We start from the raw sequence: 19,788 nt of genomic DNA, 5'->3' as shown, positions 1-19,788 counted from the left end.
TCTATTTGCATGACATACAAAATGTAGCTTACAGAGCCTACAGTGTTGTAGTTACTATGTGCTCGTTACTCATTATACAACACACCTTCAAAACAAACATGCAACTAGGAGCAGACCTCCTGCAAAGACTCATTCACAAATCACACACAGTCAGCAGGTGACTGAACAACCAAGAAATGAAAACTGAAAAAATTTCAAATGAAATTCCAAAAGCCCTGCAGGCTCTGTCCCTGCAGCCAGCCAGCAGAATTAATACAACAGCTTCAGTGTCCAGAGGCCTGTGACAAAAAGTGACGCTAGTAGGTAAGCAGCTTTCTTTGGGCTTCACTCAGGTTTTCCAGTATTACAAAGCTGGCTCACTTTTAACTAGGGTAGATCACCATGGTAACCTATGTAGAGCAGCTAACCTGCTCTGGAGCAGAGGTTAGCTGCTGGAGCAGAGGATCAACAGCACAACCAGTGACCCATCAGATCACTGAAAAAAAAGAGTCATGATTCCTTTAGGATTCCCACATGGACAAAAGTCCTGAGTTCACAATAAAGTGACAAGTGAAAAAGATCAATATATATTTTTATAGATCAGTAGAATCATTTGATCAATCTAAGCTTCCATTTCCACTCTGGTTTTAAAACAGAGCTTCTAACAAACAGAGAGATCATTTATGACACTAAACACATAACAATGATTTTAACTACAATTTAACTTTGCAGTTTCTTCCAGTGAGTGATCGCTGACAGTGTCAATGTTTTTACACTCTTATTCCATCACTGCAGCTCAGGATGACACACAACAGTGTGATAATATTTGGAAATAAAACTTTCTATTGTTGGTTATTGGGCTTCACAATTTGCTTCAGAGGTTCCTTTTCAGAGACTTCTCCATTCATGGACACGTAGAGATATGACAGTGACCGCATCTGATTGCCAAATTTTTGTAGAAGGATGACAACTGTCTTACCTGCAGTAGACTTCGGTAAGGCTGCAACACCATGTTTGACCACAGACACTGGCTAACGTTTACCAGCAGTCACAACCCAGTCCTTTTATTAAAATGAAAGTGACAGTTATTTTGTATATTGAGGGAGTCTTGGCTTTCAGTGGTTCCTCAGAGAAGGGGGGCAAGGCTTGTTACTGGCCAAGAACTGCAACAGGTTGTATTGAACATAAAAAAATGGAAGTTTTTTTCTGCATTCTTTTGGTCTGTGTATGAAATGGCTGCATTTGGAAGCCAGAGAGTACACAGGCCTGTTCCTGTTCCTGTTAGGAGACAGACATCCCTGCAGTGGCTCGATGAGAAGGTTACATCACCCTGACAGGAGATGGCGCTGCAGACCAACTGCAGGAAAAAAATTTTTAAAGTTTCAGCTGCACTTGGTTACTAACTTCTATCGTTTGGTGTTATTTCAGTTTTCTTACTGCCATCAAATCACATGAAAAGACCAAAACAACACGCTGCACTGTAATTTATCAACACATGAATTGATCCTACCACCAGGTATTGTTTGTGGATCCTAAGTTTGATGGAGGGAAGCCATGGGAAAAAAATCACTATGAAGTGAAGCCATGTTTTTGAAATGTTTGGGAACCATTGCTTGAATATCTTTATTTCATTTTAAAGATGTTAGAAATGTAACAAACTTTTCAAATTGTGTGGTCATTTTGCTGGCTCAATCAGTGGTCTAAGATGCCCAACCGGGTATCAAGTGGTCACAAGATAAATCTGTTTTCACCCAGGCTTGTTAGACGGACAGGAAGGCTAAAAAATATATCCAAAAAAATTAAATAAACATTTAAATTCTGTTCAAAATATACATTTAAATGTCCCTGGTAATGTAAGAAAACAATGGCTAAATTGATTTTTTATAAAATGCATTCATTCTGAGAGCTGAATTTTCACTATTGTACATTTACAATATGCTTTCCTTTGGGAATGATTCAAGCACAGAAATGGAAGTGAAACTGTCAGCTGATAACTTTTTAACAAAAAAGCAAAAACAAGAGATATTTTATGACAAATGATTGTGACTTTATTCCTTCATTTTGAGCCAATAGAAAAACATTCAGAGAATACGGTTTGAACAGTTCTGTTAACATGACGTTAACAAACAACATTTAACAAAAAATATTGCAGTGACATTGAATTTCAACCAGGGAAACTTAATATTTTGCAAATAACCAGAGAGACGAAAGAAACTCCTGTGGCCAGTCAGTATAACTGAAATAATCCATAAACAACCTTTATTCTTCATATGATGACAGAAAACATTTACTTTTAACAAATCTGAAATAATTGGAATAAGTGGAATAATTACTACAAAGCCCTGTCTTTACTGTCCCCTGGTTGTCCCAGTAAATAAGGCATCGCTGCACTGACCTCTACGAGCTGAAAGATACTTCTCTGTTGTTTCTCTGACATCCAGCAGTGGCCAGTGTGAAACTTTAACCACAAGATGGTAGCAAAAGCAGAGTTTACAATGGCATGACATAATCACCTCTAAACACAGATCATGACATGAGGAGTTACTAGATTGCCAGTTGGTGACGGGTGCATTCATGAAACCAATAAGTCATGTGACTTACAGAGGTGATATATATGCTGCAGCAGAAAAAAAACAAAACAAGGAAATGTATTTGCAGTAGGACTGGTTATACATATACTGGTTCATCAATAATAATTAAGTGCATATATGTAAATTCCTCCACTTCATTTAAATCAATCTCAATCTGTAATGAAAATCCTTCCCTTTACACATCTATACATACAGTATATCCATTACAACATTTATTATGTGGTAACATAATGAGGCAGCAGCTGACGTAGGAAACATGGAATATTTCTATTTCTATGAGCCCATTAAGGGCATTTAAGGCCACTTTGTGTGACTTAAAATAAAATCTATTACAGTATATCTCTCAAATTATTCTCATGGCATCCATTTTTGCTGGTAGAATTTTTTTTAAGAAGTGTTATGTGTTGCTTTTAGTCCATAAGTTCAATACGACCACCAGGTGACTCCAAAATTTTTAAAATACTACACTTTAACTGTGACTGTAGATGAAACAGTAGTGATCACAATATAACAGTAGACGTACATTTTTCTTCACAGTGCACTTGGACACGTTGGTGAGTGGTTTTCAGTCTAATTGCAGCAGACAGAGCTCTGATGTCACCGCTGGACCAGCTTCCTCCGCCCACTGACTCGTGTCCAAAGGCTACGGGCTGTCTGGGCGATGGTCACCCTGCTGGGCAGCCGGAGGCTCCTTAGCGGCTCCCTGATGCATGTTAGCACCCCTGGCTCTGCAGGCTGCCCTAGGTATTCATGGGAAATGTAGTTTATTCTCCTCAGCTGCTTGCTGTAGTAGTTTCTCAGGTTGCAGAGCTCCTCAGCTGCAGTATCAGAGATGATGGAGGCCTGGGACGGAGAGCTGGGTACGCCTGGGGACGGAGAGGGAACATCTGCTGCTGCTGCTGCTGCATTAGCACGGGGTTTCCTCCTCACTCTCTGAGGGGTGGTGGATTTCCGTTTAGAGCAAGGTTTAACTGGATGTGGTGGTGTTTTCTGACCATCACAGATACCAACGTTATCTACTATGTTAATTTCAACGTCCACCTCAACTACATGTTGGGGCATGATGGGTCTCCTCTTCCTTTCCTCCTCCTCCTCCTCCTCCTCCTCCTCTCCATGTCTGTCTGTCAGTTGTTTCTTTGCCCTCTCTGTCCGTTTATCTGTCTCACCGTCATGTTTCCTGGACAAGTTCCTCTGTTCTTTAACGTTCTGTTTGGGTTTTGGGGGATAACTGTTGTCCATGACAATGGGGTCAAAGGTTATATCAACCTCTTCCTCATTGGCTTTGACAGCAGATGTTTCCTGTAACCATGAAAACCAGTGTTAGCGAACAACAATGGTAAGAAAGCATCATCACATTATCCTGGAATAACCAGAGGCCAGTTCAATAGCGACCATACTGTTCTTTTCTTATTGGCCTTCTAAAGATAAATGTAGCTCAATGAGATCCAGTAACAGAGAGGTGAAAGTGATCCTTTATGTACTCAGTGAGAATAAATCAACCATGTTAGCAGAGCCAGTGTGATGAAATGTTAGTGACAGTTAGTTGAAGCATGCTCCTGAGCGTGAGTATGGACATTGGCACCAGAGACCATGAGTTATAGGCTTGGGCGATACTGAAATTTTATAGCTGTCAATAATGATAAACACACACATTTTGCTACAGAACTAATGTCCAGTGAACTGTGGAGGAAAGTCCAAAAGTTTCATTTGAGTTGTTTCTATTTTCTAGGATAAATCTGGTGGCGTTCTATGATTTTCTCCTTGTCAACAAATCTCATGTCCAGATCCAAACCAACAATAAATTGATCTACTAACTGTTGTGGCAATTTTGCAATTCCCCTCTGACAAAGAGGTACGAGACAAAAATCTCTACAACACTATCACACTTTAATAAAGCTCAAAGCATTACGTGTGCACACGGACTCAGTGTCTGTGTTGGACAAAGAGTGAAAAGGCAAAGTGAATCACAGATATATATATATCTATATAGTCACCTGTCATGAAAGCTACAAACATTCCATCACTCCTAGAAGCAATTCAAATTTAACAGTTAACCCATTGTTTGTTACTTATCAGTGTTTCTTTCCTGAGGCACTTCTGCCTCCGCACACCTGCTGAGTTGACCACTTTCTCACACTTCCTTATCTGCACCTCAGCCTTGGCTTTTCTGAACCGTTAACAGTTTGCAAACTCCCTGCTCACACTCCAAAAGACTGAGACATCTTTGTCTGCTCACACTCCATGAACCCTTCGGTTACATGAATAGTACTTAGTAGTACTAGTATATAATCAGGCTAACGTTCTTCCAGTTAGTGTTACATGGTTTACACATTTAAACCTGTCTTTTTAGAGCCACAGATGGAAGGAGAGAACGAAAGGAAATAAGGAAGTCAATAGTACTGCACATGGAATTTGTTGACAAGAAAAATATGAATTATCCAAATAGACTGACTAGCATGCTATGAGCTAATGGTAAATTTCAAATGTTTTTTTGTTTTTTTTCAAAACCAGGTTTTTGAAGGTTTTCTGAATGCATCAGTTTTGTGTCTGTAGAGTAAGCAATTTTAGCAGCCATTCACTTCCTGTTGCACAACATCTCAAAATTTCCAACTTAAACAACAAACGGCAGCAATAATTCTGACAGCAGGAAGCTAGCTAGCTAGTGAGCTTCCACCACCCTGCATCCAGGGTACGCCTTGAGAAGCAGATTAGCTAACCTTCAATTTCCTGGAAATTAGCGTGCCAATAATGTCCTGTTATCGCCCAAGCCTGCTGGTTAGGAACGATCATGATAATATCATGTTTATTATTTTAAAATGATAAAAGCATTTAAAGTGAAATCAGTCCAGCTCCAGCACAGACAGACAGACTGATTCAGATGTGAAGCGTTGAGTAAAAGTCTGGACAGAGCCATGCTAACAGACGCAGTGATGAACAGAAGAAAGAATGAAGGACTGTACTTTGTCAGCTTGTCTTCTGGGTGGGATGGGGGGGACTAGGGGCGGTCTTTCTTGACTTTCTTGGACACAGGGGCGTCTCCAGCACTTTGAACTGATCTCTTTCCCTCTTTGGTTTTGCCCTGGCCACTCGCAGCTTTTACCTGCAGGTCATTAACAACAGCCTTTACCTGAGAGGGTTCAAAGACCTACATGAAGTGGACGAGGGGATTCTAGAGGGGAGGACATGGGACACTCAAGTCTGGACAAGTCAGGACGTACACAACAGAATCCTGCATTTATCTGGGGAGAACAAGAATCCCAGATTGGTAGGTTCCTTGCTCAGTTTCCTCCAGAACTACATGGAACATCTTCAGTTTTTCACTTGAAAAAATATATGTGAGATCACCCTCTCAGTGATCTTATCTAATGCAGTAAATGCAAAAAAGAAAAAGTGGTAAAAATATGAATAAATAAATACATCATGTCTTGATTTTCTGTCCAATTACTTTACTGTCTAATCACTTCAGTGACAATTTAAGCATGGCAGGTTGCACAGTAATCATGATATATTAGTAAGGACATTTGCTAAGATCAATGCAATAAAGGTCATGTGTGAAAGGACTTTGAGCTATTTTTGTTCAGATGGACACTGTGTTCTGTGAAAAGACTCCTCAAAGATCATAAGATAGAAAAACACACTGGCATGGACATAGGTGTGAAGGATTGCTAAAGTGAACATATGATTCATTAAACCTTTCAAGTAATGGCCAGGTTAAGTGTTGATAGCTGTTCCAAACAGCCACACTTGAACTGTTTACTTATCGGATAACAGAGGAGGACATTCCCAATGTTGCATTTTTTGTTAACACAAACAGAATGAAAACGCAAAAGACAGAAGTTCAAACTAGAGCTGCAACAATAAGTCAATTAGTAAATCAACAGAAAATGAATTGGTAACTATTTTGATAATTGAATAATAATTTTAATCTTTTTTTAAAGCAAAAATGCTAAAAATTTGCTGGTTGCAGCTTCTCGAATGTGCAGATTTGAAGCTTTTCTGTGTCATGATAGTAAACTGAATATCTTTAGATTTTGGACTGTTGATCAGATAAAACAAGACATTTGAAGACATTTTATTGACAATATTTTTATGACGTTATTGTGATTATTAATCTGCTCTTTCATTCAGTGGATATATCACTATCTGAGACCCATCCTGTTTATTCTGAAGCTCAGAGGTTCACATCACAAGTCTTATTGTTGTAGCAACTTGATTTTCCCCTTTATTATGTTTATTGATGTAGCAATATGTGAGCTCAGTTTATGAATCTTTTTGCTCAGTTTAGTGATCCTTTTGCATTTCTATATCAATATATTGTCTTCTATCACATGGCTGAGGGGATCAGTAACATTTGTTGGGTAAAATGGAATACAAATCAGAAGGTGTGGTGATGAATCATTATCCTCTAACACAGCAGGCCCTGATCCAGTAACATAGCTCACCTCATACCTTTAAACCAGCTGTACCGATCACAGTGAAACAATGAGGTGATAAATAAGAAAAAACAGCAGTGGAATCTATAAACTACAGTGATCTCCTCTATGATTAATGAGGTTAGAGTACTAATGATCGTTATCAGAAGTTGAGTGGTGGTGTGGAGGGGATTTTCTTTCACAGATTGTAAAATCTTACAAATAAAAACAAAGATCCAGTCATCACTACATAGACAAACAAGGATTTTGCGGAGACTGGAGGATTATCAGTGCACAGTGCAAAAGACACAACAACATTCAACTTGAAATCAAATATGACTTACCTCTGTGGATATTTTGAGACATTTAGAAAATGAAATGTGTAACAACATTTGAAAGTGACATGGAGGAAAGACACATCAGCCACACATAGGATGGAGGAAGACACTGATTACCCAAACTTCACAGAGAGAAGAGAGAAGACTAGAAAAAATATCACGTTAAAATTTCATATCACAAACACAACACAGGAGAGAGAGAAAAAAATGTTAAAAGATAGAGCCTGACATCTACTGGAGAATGAATAGGAGGCACTTGAGCTAATTCAGGAGGTTTGTTTACAGCAGCATGTGAGCTGGCAGGAGGACAGTTCATTATGTTGTTCATTATGTACAAATCCAGTATCAGTCATACTCTACCTAAGATTTCACATCACTACGCTAAAGTACACATGTGAACTCCCAAACTGGATCAAATTCTCAGCACTAGCAGCTGTCACACTGCAAAACAGGACAAAGTTTAAACTCTGTCAGGTCAGTTTACTACTTCCTTTGAGATTGACAACAACATCAGATTACTGTATGTTGAGTCTGTGCAGCTTTCATACAGTCAGTAGTCAAACGTTTGACTGGTACTGTATATTTTCAACTTCTGTGTCAAAACTTACATAGGAATTCATTTTTATTATTGTTAGACTTGACAGCTTTATTTTATGTGACGTCCAGTTTCTCAGTTTTCAAGACATGAGTCTAGATTTCACTGTAAATGATGTAGGTTTTTATTTTGATTTTTTTAGTTTCTGCACCTTTTTCTCACACATTCATTTCATGAGGATGCCAACCTACAAGTTGCTCTTTAAAACTAAACACTAAGGGCCCTATTTTTGTGGAGACGCAGCGACCAGCGCAACTGTTTGGTGTTTCCTGACCTTGAAACTGGCTTTGCCCGTCTGTTTGGTATTTTGGTTGCCAGTTGGATCTTAGACATTGTGCTGAGAACAGACACCTCAGAGTTATGTCTACTTCTGGCGCAAAGACACTCAAGTCTGCTGCCAGTTTGTAATATAAATAAACGGTCTTCATTAAACACTTTCCAACCATAAATCAGCATCAAAGCAGTTGAATGTGGTTAAAGCAGGAACGTCAGTTAAGCAGACAGCTTTTATCTCTAATAAATGAATGTGGGTGATTCTTACATTATCTGTTGTCTACAGCTGCTTTATGTATTGTACTTTATGAGAAGCTTCTTGTTTGAGACTGCATGAGAAGCTTGGCGTGAGCAGCAGCAGCGAGTGCTCTGTATGTGTGTCTACACTGGAGGCGTTCAGGTACAGTGTTGAGTGTAGGTCACCTGTGTTTTGGATGCTCTCAGAGCTCAACACACAATGACTGTAGTTACGGGCGGAAAACACAGGAAAATAGACTTGAAGCTGATTTGAGTTGCAGTTACATGCATATAGCGCAAGTAACACACAAACAGTACGGAGGCTGTGTGCACAGCTGTACTGATTAACATTATTATTGATTATTGTGTATTTGTTCCGTCAGACACGTGTGAGACAGACGACTGAAAAACACGACTGTGATGCTTTCTGTGGAGACGGTGTGAGACCATCATGCTGCGCTGGTCACTGCACCTGCACAGTTAAAATAAGACCCTAAGAATGATCTGCTAAAACTATTTGAACCAGGTCAGGAGTTCACTTCATAGTATTTGACTTTATACAGTACAGAGTAGAGTAGGGCTGGGCAATATGAAGACTATTACTGTCTATTTTTAATGGTGAAATCAAGACAGTGATCCCAGAAATACCTGAGAATGCAGCTAAAAATGATACCTCCAGTGTGATCATCACCTGGAACATTTAACTGTTGATTCTACTAAACATTTGAAGAAGGTCTCATGGTTATCATCATATTTTTTCACATTGCCCAACCCTAACTAAAGAGAGGTTTTTCAAAACTCACTCACACCACTATGAACAGTTCTTCAAAATGAGAACATCCAAGTAGGTAGATTTAGAGAAGTTTAGTAAAGTCACTTGTTGAAAGGGGAGGGAAAGAAATTCTAAAAAAACTGAATATTTCAATAAAATCTTTGGTTTGATTTTGATTTGAGTTTTAAAAAAGCCCTCCTAATAACTGAACACATTCATACGTACAATAGAGAGCAGACTAACTAGACACAGTAGAACATCTGTTGGACTGTTCTGTGATATATCTCAGTAGACAGTGTTGACTCACCGTAGCAGATCCGCTCTCTGTCGTCCTCATCTTCATGCTGAGCGTGTGAGTCTGGCTTTTCAGCAGAGGAGCTTTACGGCCCAGCTTCATGTAGAAGTAGGTGGTGTATGGAGTGAAGCTGAAATCCTCTCTGAAGTCGACACATAAAAGCCAAAAGAGCAGGCAAGTAAGAATCACAAACCTATTATTAGTATGTACAGCTCATCTAAAGCAGATTTAGCTAAGAACAGTCCAAAATGTGTTCTTATCATCAAATAAACACTATGTAATGTTTGAAACATTTCACACATGGTTTTCATATCTACTCAGAGTTGTCCAATTACCAATTCACCAATTTAATTAATAATTGTTATATTGGATCTGAATGTCTGAGTGTTCCGTAGTCTTTCAAATCAGAAGAATGCTGGTTTGGACTGATGTAGTAGGTGATTTTTTTGTCGACTTGGGGGGAGTGGAAACAAGTGGTGAACACAACACTGACATATTATCATCTTTGAAGATGATATGTTGAACTCGTCAGCAAACAGTTGTTTATTTCCACATCCAGCAGTTATGGAACAACGTTATAATTCATTTGGAGTCGTGTTTCTGTCCACCTGGTGAATGTAAGTCCAATATTCACTCTCTTTTAGCTGTTTTCACTCTCTACCAACTCCTGAGGGAAATATCTGGCCCTTCAGGTGCTAAATACTCCACTATGTTCACCAGCTAGTCTACAGCTAACAGTGTCTGCTTGCTGTTTGGTGCTGAGAGGTAGAGGTACAGGTACAGCGGCTTTTTACAGCTTCTTCTCTGAAACCAGCTGCCTGTTGCGGCTGAAAACGATGCTAAGAGAGCACTGAGAGTGAACCAAAACAGTAAAGTTGCAGCTAAACAATGATAACTTTGATAATTCATCCATTCATCCCTACTAGCAACACCTCTTATATTATTATTTCATACATTAGTATTATAAAAATATTGATTATAGCTGTTCTGTTGTATAAGTATCTTAATTGGTCATACCATCCTAATCTTTCATTTAAGAGACATTGTTGGAGCTGCAGATACTGCTCTCAAGTGTTTATCTTCAACAGCTCAGCGTTCAACATTTACCGCCACACATTGATTTTCTGCTTTTTTTTTACTATTTAAAATGGGTAAAATCTTATTTCATAGTAGAGCTGTGTACAGTGCATTGATTCGCTCAGCCCTCTCGTCCTGCTCTCGCTCTCTCACTCTCTCTCTCTCTCTCTCTCACAAACACATTGACAACGGACCCGTTTTTAAATAGCCCCTCCTCTCTGTGTGCACTGTGAATCAAAACATGATCATGCGGGGGAGGAAGGATTGTTGTGTTATCAATACTTAGTCGGTGGAGGAACAGGAGAAGGAGGTACAGGAGGACCCATACTACCAATAGCAGAAGATGCAGTGGCAGTCCTCAAAAAATGACAGCACGCACAATTTGCTTTTTACACAACTTTGCATTGAAAAACAGATGGGCAAGTGCTTCTGACTTGGCACAAAGATTATCTGTGAAAATTGGTGTTTCAGTGACTGCTCAGGCAGGGTGAAGGACATTCCATGTAGTCAACCACTACGGACGACATCCAAAAAGAAAACCATTGTTCACAAAACTGCAAGATTAAACTTTCAATAGGTCTTTTCAGAAAAAACCACAATGTCAAGCCAAGTATGTAATCCAAATCAATCAATCAAATGTGTGAAAATCCTAACAAAATGAACAAAAACACAAACAAACCCGAGGTATCCCTTCAGCAGCAGGTAGACAATCACAGCTTCAGCCTGCGGCCGAGACAGCGTGGTGGTCTCAATCATCTTCCTGCGCTTGGCGGGGCCTTTCCCCATCCACGCCTCCACCAGCTTCAGAGGGGTCAATTTCTCATCCATGGATGCAGCCACCTCAACGATCTGCACCACCTGCCTGGCATGCTGGGTAATGTCCATGGTGGTGAAGTCTGGAGGGGCAGAGATCAGATGATTACCAACAGCCAACGTGCACAACATCCGATTCCCGTGGCTGCTGGAGATGATCCTCTGTCATTGTAGCTGGTGTGTGTGTGTCCACCGGCTCCACTATCTTTAAGCAGTGGGTCTATTTTTGCCAAAGCAGCTTCTCTGAAGCATAAAACTCACATTTAAATGTATAGAAATGCCTACATTTGACCTTTTCATCAATTGACCTCAAATGTATTTGTTTCTGACTGTCTTCACACATACAGCAAAACTATTTTTTCCTCTTTGTATATAGCAAAAGAAAAATGAGTGATCACAGAGAAAGTTAGAAGCAACCAAAGCTTGTCATATTAAATAAAATACAGCCACAAAGCATCTGTTACCACATTCAAATGAGCTGCAAATGTTGATTTATGCTTGCGATCCCCATCTGGTATCTCTGTAGTCGTTGTAGACCTGCTGTGTATGGTTACATTTTTGAGGAGGCACACGTCAGCTACGTATCTTTGAAGCCTACGCACATTGACTCCTTCACGCAGGAGTAAAGATCCAGCTTATTAACTTCAGACATAGCCTTGTTTGTGTCATTCCACTCATCAGTATTGAATGATTCATTTGGTAACTGAGCCATAACTTATCTTGGATTCTAATTTTAGTTTTGACTATCATGTTGATACAGTAGTGTAGTCCTGTTTTTATCAGTTGATTGTTTAAAAAAATCTATTATTTTGATCATTCCCTGACTTGGCTTTCATCCTTTCCAGAATTGATAACTGCAACTCTGGTTACTGCCTTCCTCTTAACCAGAACAAATAATACAGACCACATATCCTACATTTCAGTCTCTTTGAATTGGCTTCCAGATGGTTTTAGTTGAGCTGCAGCACAACCTGTGTACAGTACATTCAATCTAACTCAAACTCTAACTCACACACACCTTTTCTATGGCGGCAAATATCACACATCTTGTTGCATCCTTCATCGTCCCACACCTCATCAAAATGAACAGCCATGAGGGAGCGCCGACACCTTCAGACAGCAGACATAAAGAGACATTCAAGTTTATAAGGCAATATCTACTACACAGTGTGAAGTATTGAGAATGTGTGTGTGTGTGTGTGTGTGTGCTACCTGTCAACATTCTGGCAGTAGTCAACCATTTGCAGCAGCTTCTGTTGGCCAACGTTCTCCATCACCACCATGGTGCTGATCCTGAAGATGTCAGAGAAGCTGTAGTAGACGATGCAGTCTGCAGGGCGGTCGTCTCGGCCTGGAGACAGAGAGGGATTATAATGAGTTATACTTGCAGAGACACCAGAGCAGTATAAACCAGCATGCTGTCCTGATAGAAGTGACAGTGTTTCTACCTGCCCGTCCACTCTCTTGGTAGTAGTTCTCGATGGACTTGCTCATGGTGTGATGGATGACAAACCTGACGTCAGGCTTGTCGATGCCCATTCCAAACGCCACAGTCGCTACCACCACCTGGAGGCCGATGCAGTGATACAGGTTATAACAGTTTCAGCTGGCTGATTCTTACACTCAGATGATGAAGACATTATGTTCTTTTTATTGTGATCATTACAATCTCCATAAAACAAAAGACAAATCAAATCTTGCTCCAGTGAAGCAGCAGCAGCAGGTGCGTCACGTCCAAATACCTGGATTTTACCAGTGGTCCATTTGCGGTGAACACGGGACTTGTCCTCAGGCTCCATGTGTGCGTGGTACGGATGGGCCAGGATGTCTCTCTTCTGGAGTTCAGACGCCACTGACTCTGCATCCTTCTGAGAGAACACATACACGATTCCTGCGGGCATACAAATCACACAAAACAGCTGTCATATCTAAAATCCCTTTTTAAAAGCTTCTGATTTTGAGTCTAATCACTCTTGTTTGCTGCAGTACCTGACTGGTCCTTGTATCTGTTTTTAATCATGGAGGCAATGTCATTTATTGTTGCGTCATTGTCAGAATCTTTAATATGAACCTGAAAAACAAGAAGATTGTTAGTTTCACATCAAGTTTCACACAGTATTTGCAAAAAGACAACATTGCTGGTGATCACCATGTTTCTGCATGTTTTAACTCATTAACTAAAAGTTTTATATTTGTGGCACAGCAATTGATTTCAATTAATAACATGAAACTAACTTGTAGCAACTTCTTTGACATCAAAGAAGTGAACATTGTAGAGTAACTTGACACTAAATTCACTTTTTTGAGTTAGTAAATTAAATGTACAGTCACTCAATCATACCATCAACTGATTCTAGTCTTTAATGTTCTCTGTAACTTCTGCTGGAAATCATTGCATTCACAAGTTACAAAAATGAAAAATAAATTGCAGATGGTGGTGAGACAGCTACAGTGATGCTTAAAAGTTGCAGTTTGATTGACATCCATTGGCACAGTGTGAATGAAGCATGTTTTATGTTTTTGTACAATAATGACAAAAACTGCACAATATGATGAATAGTAAACAGCACATATTATATACACTTAGTATATGGTATGGGATTGAGACACAGTAAATTTTTAATAATGGTATAATATTCAAAACACCAGTCTGCTGCTTTAACTTCTATGTCTTGTAAGCAGATGCAAAGCAGCTGAATTTAAAAGGTCAGACAGGTGTGTTAGCAGGTGGGAGCATTCAGTGTGTGTGTTCATGTACGAAGCATGTGGTTGAAAGGTGTGTGTGTGTGTGTGTGTGTGTGTGTGTGTGACAGAGAGCGCAGATGTCATGGTTACCACCTCGTAGTAGAGATTGGTTCGGTTGAAGGAGGCGGTGAGTGTGATTGGCTGTGGCACACACAGGATCTTCTCACAGTCCTTGAGGACGCTGCTGGTTGCCGTGGCTGTGAGTCCAAGCAGCGGGACCTTGGGGAACTGCCTCTTCAGGATGCCCAACAGCTTATAATCTACACAGAAGATAAACCTATATGAAGCACATCAGTCTGACAAGCTTTAAAGGCAACTGTTTTACTTCAAAGAATGTGAAGTGAAGGATACTAGATTTAGGTTATGGATGGAACTCTTCACCTGGTCTGAAGTCATGCCCCCACTGGCTGCAGCAGTGCACCTCGTCCACAGCGATACGACTCAGCAGGTTTGCGTTGTAGGCTTTCTCCAGACGAGACATCAGCAGCTTGCTCTTGGCGACTTTCTCTGGAGTCACGTACAATAGCTTGAAGGAGGCCTTTGGATCCGTCAATCCAGCCATGACTGTCTTAGCGTGTTCCTGTCAACACATTAAAAATACTCCTTTGAAAATGTAAAAATTCAGTCCACAAAAAACTTTTCACACCACATGAAAGCTGGCTTTCCACACCTGAGCATTCTTTTTAACCACACAGATGTAGAGAAATGTAAAAAGCATGGTTTTTGTATCCCTGGAGATTCTACCCACACATTTTCACTTACTTTTCTAAAAGTTTGACATCCACATTGAGACAATGAAGCAATAGAAAAACACATACAAACAAATAAAAATGTCACCATATCATCTTCTAGAAAGCAGAAAAGGAGCAACTTATCTTTCATTGATAGCTGATACAAGACAATTTGTCAGATGACTCAACAAAATAGTGATTTCATGAGCCTAACCAAGACTGACGAGACTGTCATTATTTCATATGTTTGTTACTGTCAAATAATCCTCAAACCAACAATGTGTTAGTTCATCTCTCAGTACTTTCTGACTGTCTGTGGCTCTAAGCTCCAAGCACACTGGTTACTACTGAAGATGTAAATCTTTAAAAACAGCTCACAAATATATTGTTTCATTTATAAAAAAGAACAGTAATCTGGTCACTGTAGTTTTTAACATGTGTTACTCAAACATGAGGAAATAGTGCATTTGTTGTGGACTATTTTCAGTGGTGGATGAATCCACATTTGGTTCTGGCAGCAGGATGGTGTGTGAGTCAAAATAAACTACAGTGTGTGTGTTCATGTTAATGAAGAAACATGTCACCCAGTGCAACATTTATGTGTTTTTAATATTCAGTAGTGTTTGGACAGTAATGGATCTCTATGGCACAGAGCAATAAGATATATCAGGCTTTGCAGGATGAGGTCATTGTTGGTTTGGTTAGCACATGAGATTTGTTGAAAATCACCAAACTTCTCCTTTAACAACACCTCACATACAAAATATGGCATCAAAGAGAGACTTGGGGATGGAAAGTTAAAACATCTACAGCTGTATGACAAATGAGCACACAAAGCTGATAAAGACTGATGTAGCTGAAAGCTCCTGAACAAGCTAGTAAGTGAACCTTGAGATTAAATTGTCAAACTTCCCTCTAGTGGGATCTGGTCATGGAGATATATTTTTATTTGTCCAGGTTTTGAGATATCCGTCTCTGAGATTTCTGTGTCTACCAGAAATGATGTCCTGGTTGTTCTGGATCACTGGTATACCTCACTGTCAAATAGTTTTTATTGGAACTACTTTCTACCGAGGAAATAATCCATCTGAAAACTATGACACTGACAGACAGTAGACTCAGAGGTTGTCTGTATGACTAGCAAAGATCAACAGACTGAAGGTGAGCTTAAGTGAATTAAATGAGTAGGATGCTGATAAAAGGTGTTACCTTACTACTGGAAGCATTCAGCATGACTGCTGATACATCAATGGACTTCAGGTACATGACCTGATCCTCCATCAGGGACAGCAAGGGAGTGACAACGAGTGTGAAACCTGCCACACACACACACACACACACACACACACACACACATACATGTGACTATAGTATGACAGATGGCTCGGTAGGCCTGTGTGTACTCACAGGACAAACAGAATCACTGTATCTCATGAACTGTACCCTTGGAGCAGACAGCAGGCAGCTGGTAGCAGAGACTTTTTCCTCGGCCTGTAGGCATCACCAGGAACAGATCTCTGCCTGCCAGCGTCAGGTTGATGGCCCTCAGCTGCAGTGGCCTGAACTTGGAGAGCTGGAAGGAATCCTTCAGATGCTGCTTCACATCTCCAGACCACGGAAAATCTATCAAACAGCAAAAGTTGAACACAGGTCAACACACAAACCTAATGACTCTAACTGTGTAGCCATGTGTGTGAAGTACCTGCTCCATCATAGCGCTGCATCTCCTGCTTGCTCATCACAGGAACATCTCCAGATGCTTTTGAAGAAGAGGATGAAGAGGATGATGCAGATGGCCGTGCAGCGTCACAGGCCTCCTCCAGGTGACACAGCAGTGCATTCTTGCGGGATGTCAGTTCAGACTGCTTCTGCAGGAGCTCTGTGATCTGCAGCTCCACCAACTCCAGCTCTGTCTCCACTGAGTCCAGCTCTGCCTGCACATCTGAGCAGCAACAAACACACCAGGAAGACTGTCAGCAGGATAAACTGAAGCAGTCTGCTGTGTCTCATGGGACACCCTTTAGTAAACACACTCTTAGCTAAGAGATAAACAGTCTAAATTCTCAAAGGCCCACATGTTCCCTGCCATATCATTTCCATCTATCCATTTCCAAATGGATACATGTTATGAGGTTGAATCACACTTTGAATTTCAGTGTAATATCAGGGTAAAGGGAGATTTAAAAAGGTAAAAATTGAGGTTTGAAGTTTTAAACAAATGTCTGGACTGCAATCATAATTGGATTCCTTCATTAAAACTGATCAGTCTTTGGAAACAGGTAAGCTAAGGTCACCTGGCCAGTATACAGACAGGCTGTGAGTGCACTGCAGTGTGGAAACAAGTGTCCAGCACCAAATATACAAATAGAAAGAATTGTATCATATGTGTTACCATTTAAAGAAACACATTTAGTTGATTTTCCAGTGTGTACATACCGCATGCTTAAAATAAAGATTTAGTAGGGCTGCAACTAATGATTATTTTTATTAATAAATATATTATATAAATCTATTTTATTATATATCTAGTAAAGACCAATCAGCTGTGTGACCACCGAGTCTAGTTTACATTATTAATTTCTAATAGACATTGTGGGTGTGTGTGATGTGCTGTTGTGTGTAGCTTTGTATTTTGTATGGTGTGTTCTGTGTGTTTTGTTTTTTTGTTTTTTTTTGCTTTGTACTGTTTGTTGTTGTGCTGTTGTATGTTTTGATTGTGGGGGACTACGGATGCAAATTAGCTTCAAGCTAACTCCGGTACAGTGCATCTTTAATGTTTAAAACTGCACACTGTCCCAATCAATACATCAAATCAATTTACATTAACAATCAATCTGACAATTATTTTTTCAATTAGTCGTTTAGTCTATAAAAACTGAAAAATGTCCATCACAGTTTCCTTAAGCCCAGGGTGACGTCTTGTTTTGTCAAACCAATAGTTCAAAACCAAAAGAGATTCATTTAGAAGCTCTTAAGCTTTAAGATTTAGTGCTTGGTACAGTTACATATTAATACTCAGAATACCTTTAGTACCTACAGTGTTTATACAGTACGATCACATATTGAAAACTGTCAGTTTTCAGTATTGTTTCTGGGTGAAACAATTAGGAGAATAATATGCTGAAATAATAATATATGTAATGAAAATTTCATCGCCCTTTAATCACTGATATACACAGATCTTGGTGATAGAGAAGGAAATAATATTTAACTGGGTTTATTTTATCAACATAATATTTCTTATGTAGTGGAAAACTTTCTTTTATAAGACAATTTCATAAAAGGCTGTCACATAAACTGTAGAACCATAATAACCAACCCTATTATGAAGTATCACTTTAGGACACAACATACAGTTGTAGAGTAACATGCATAAGGTTGTCTCAGTGGAGTCATCCTGATGGTGTGAACAGGAAGCAGACTGTCAGGTCTCACACCTGCACAGGTACTTATCCTCTGGGCTACCACCTCCACAGCTAATCATCTCTTTCTCTTTGCACCTCTCCTCGTGTCCCTGAGGGGCTGTGGCTGTGTTATCAGCAGTCACTCCCCATCATGTCAACATCATATACCATACAAAACAACTGCATGATTACTACAGAGGACCCTGTGACTGTACACCTCAGCACTGTTAATTCTCATTTCTCGTGCAAATAATATAATAGTGCAAAGTAATTCAATATCTCAACTGTTTGATTCACTTTAATTCACTTTCAAGGGCGCGGCTTTGATAAGTGAAAGTAAAAACTCACCGTTACTTCCGCTACAACCATCCATTTTTCTCAGACTGAGTTGCTCAGAATGGAGCCAATCTTCAGTCTAAAATGTTCATATGATTCCCTGTAAGACAAAAAACATGTCGAAGGCAGATGTAGTAGTATAGCAGAAAACTTAACGGGCCTCTTTGACTCTACAACAGTTTATTTATAATATAATTTTAGCATTTAAACGTTTTACCTAGCTAATTTACCCATCGAAATTATTTCAATATATAGCAAAAATAGTCTTCTAAATTGCCACCATTGACAGTTCACCAGTATCACCCAGGCGTAGGTTAGTGTAAACAAAAGTAACAAAAGTAAGTTGAATTCAGACCACCTCTACTTATCATTCATAAAAGAAATAAAGCAAAGTTAATGTCATTTTTTGTGTCAAACAGCTAGCCACATTAGCCATAATTACTTGCGCTAACTTATCTGAGACTCTGCTGCGTTGCACCTCTTTCATCTCTCAAGCAGCAGCAAGTTACCGTTAGCGGATAGCTGTTAGCTTGGTAATAGCAAAGCAGGATATTAGAGCATCCTGTTAACAGCAGTCTCTCTCACTCACTGCGCTCTTCTCCAGCTAATGAGATAAGTGGTGATACCTGGACAACTGTTCCTCTGTTATGGGCTGAATGAGCTACTACGTTAAGTTAAGACTGTGAAAAAGCATAAAATATAACTCACTTATCATTCAGCTACTCTGTCCAGGCCTTTTTCTAGTTGCTCGCCCACTTCACGGTTACTATGGAGAGACCGCGCCGGCAGGAAAAACACACTTGACAGGAGTGAGAAAAGACGTGACAATTCGCCCTGCGTTTTGTCTGCCAGGCTGCCTATAGATTTCGCCTCCTGCTCCTGGGTTAATTGACACACCTCATCAGCCATTCATAAGTAAATCTTACGCAGTCTATGTTTAATACATAAACTGGGAGGTATATTTTAATGCAAAAATATCCTGCTATCTCAGGTCCTGAGCAGCAGCGTTGCCTGACAGAGTGAACTCAGGACCAAAACCCCGTAAATTTTCCGTGGTACATTCAAGAAACATGTTGGGTGGTCTAAGATAAAACCTCTCGAAGTCAAAATGTTCCTCCTTTTTAGTAAATATTTTTGTCAAGTGCACTTCAGTAAATATGTGATACCATCAGAGTAGATATTTTATGTAT

The 19,788-nt window shown here is 39.8% G+C and overlaps 2 protein-coding genes across 3 annotated transcripts; both read right to left on the bottom strand.

Annotated features, from left to right (window-relative positions):
• Window positions 1-2,004: 2,004 nt before the first annotated feature.
• On the bottom strand, window positions 2,005-5,664 carry LOC137176263 (uncharacterized). Its single transcript, XM_067582451.1, has 2 exons — window positions 5,531-5,664; window positions 2,005-3,869 (listed from the first exon to the last, which is right to left on the bottom strand). The coding sequence occupies exon 2, from the start codon at window positions 3,807-3,809 to the stop codon at window positions 3,168-3,170; it is 642 nt and encodes a 213-aa protein (XP_067438552.1). The 5' UTR covers window positions 3,810-3,869; window positions 5,531-5,664; the 3' UTR covers window positions 2,005-3,167.
• On the bottom strand, window positions 5,531-19,416 carry LOC137176261 (ATP-dependent DNA helicase Q1-like). Of its 2 annotated transcripts, none has more exons than XM_067582449.1 (15): window positions 19,307-19,416; window positions 18,611-18,698; window positions 16,561-16,800; window positions 16,302-16,481; window positions 16,068-16,174; window positions 14,509-14,707; window positions 14,221-14,387; window positions 13,372-13,453; window positions 13,125-13,273; window positions 12,831-12,948; window positions 12,595-12,733; window positions 12,401-12,492; window positions 11,249-11,465; window positions 9,505-9,634; window positions 5,531-5,670 (listed from the first exon to the last, which is right to left on the bottom strand). In XM_067582449.1, exons 2-15 carry the CDS (start codon window positions 18,633-18,635, stop codon window positions 5,566-5,568), a joined length of 1,950 nt encoding a protein of 649 aa, XP_067438550.1. In that variant the 5' UTR covers window positions 18,636-18,698; window positions 19,307-19,416; the 3' UTR covers window positions 5,531-5,565. The 2 variants fall into 2 exon arrangements, with proteins under 2 accessions (XP_067438550.1, XP_067438551.1); XM_067582450.1 differs by having other exon boundaries at window positions 19,225-19,368.
• Window positions 19,417-19,788: the final 372 nt, after the last annotated feature.

The sequence above is a fragment of the Thunnus thynnus genome, chromosome 23, assembly GCF_963924715.1.
Source record: "Thunnus thynnus chromosome 23, fThuThy2.1, whole genome shotgun sequence".
Lineage (NCBI taxonomy): Eukaryota > Metazoa > Chordata > Actinopteri > Scombriformes > Scombridae > Thunnus > Thunnus thynnus.
Note: the sequence above shows the minus strand (reverse complement) of the source record. Positions and strands in the feature narration are given on the sequence as shown.

What these genes read in the sequence shown, in the direction of transcription:
- LOC137176263 (XM_067582451.1), bottom strand. Translation starts at nt 3,809, where the DNA reads ATGGACAACAGTTATCCCCCAAAACCCAAACAGAACGTTAAAGAACAG.
- LOC137176261 (XM_067582449.1), bottom strand. Translation starts at nt 18,635, where the DNA reads ATGGATGGTTGTAGCGGAAGTAACG. An exon ending in TACTGCCAGAATGTTGACAG is followed by an intron (nt 12,493 to 12,594) that starts GTAGCACACACA and finishes TGCTGTCTGAAG; the next exon opens with GTGTCGGCGCTCCCTCATGG. An exon ending in TATTTGCCGCCATAGAAAAG is followed by an intron (nt 11,466 to 12,400) that starts GTGTGTGTGAGT and finishes CTGCCCCTCCAG; the next exon opens with ACTTCACCACCATGGACATT.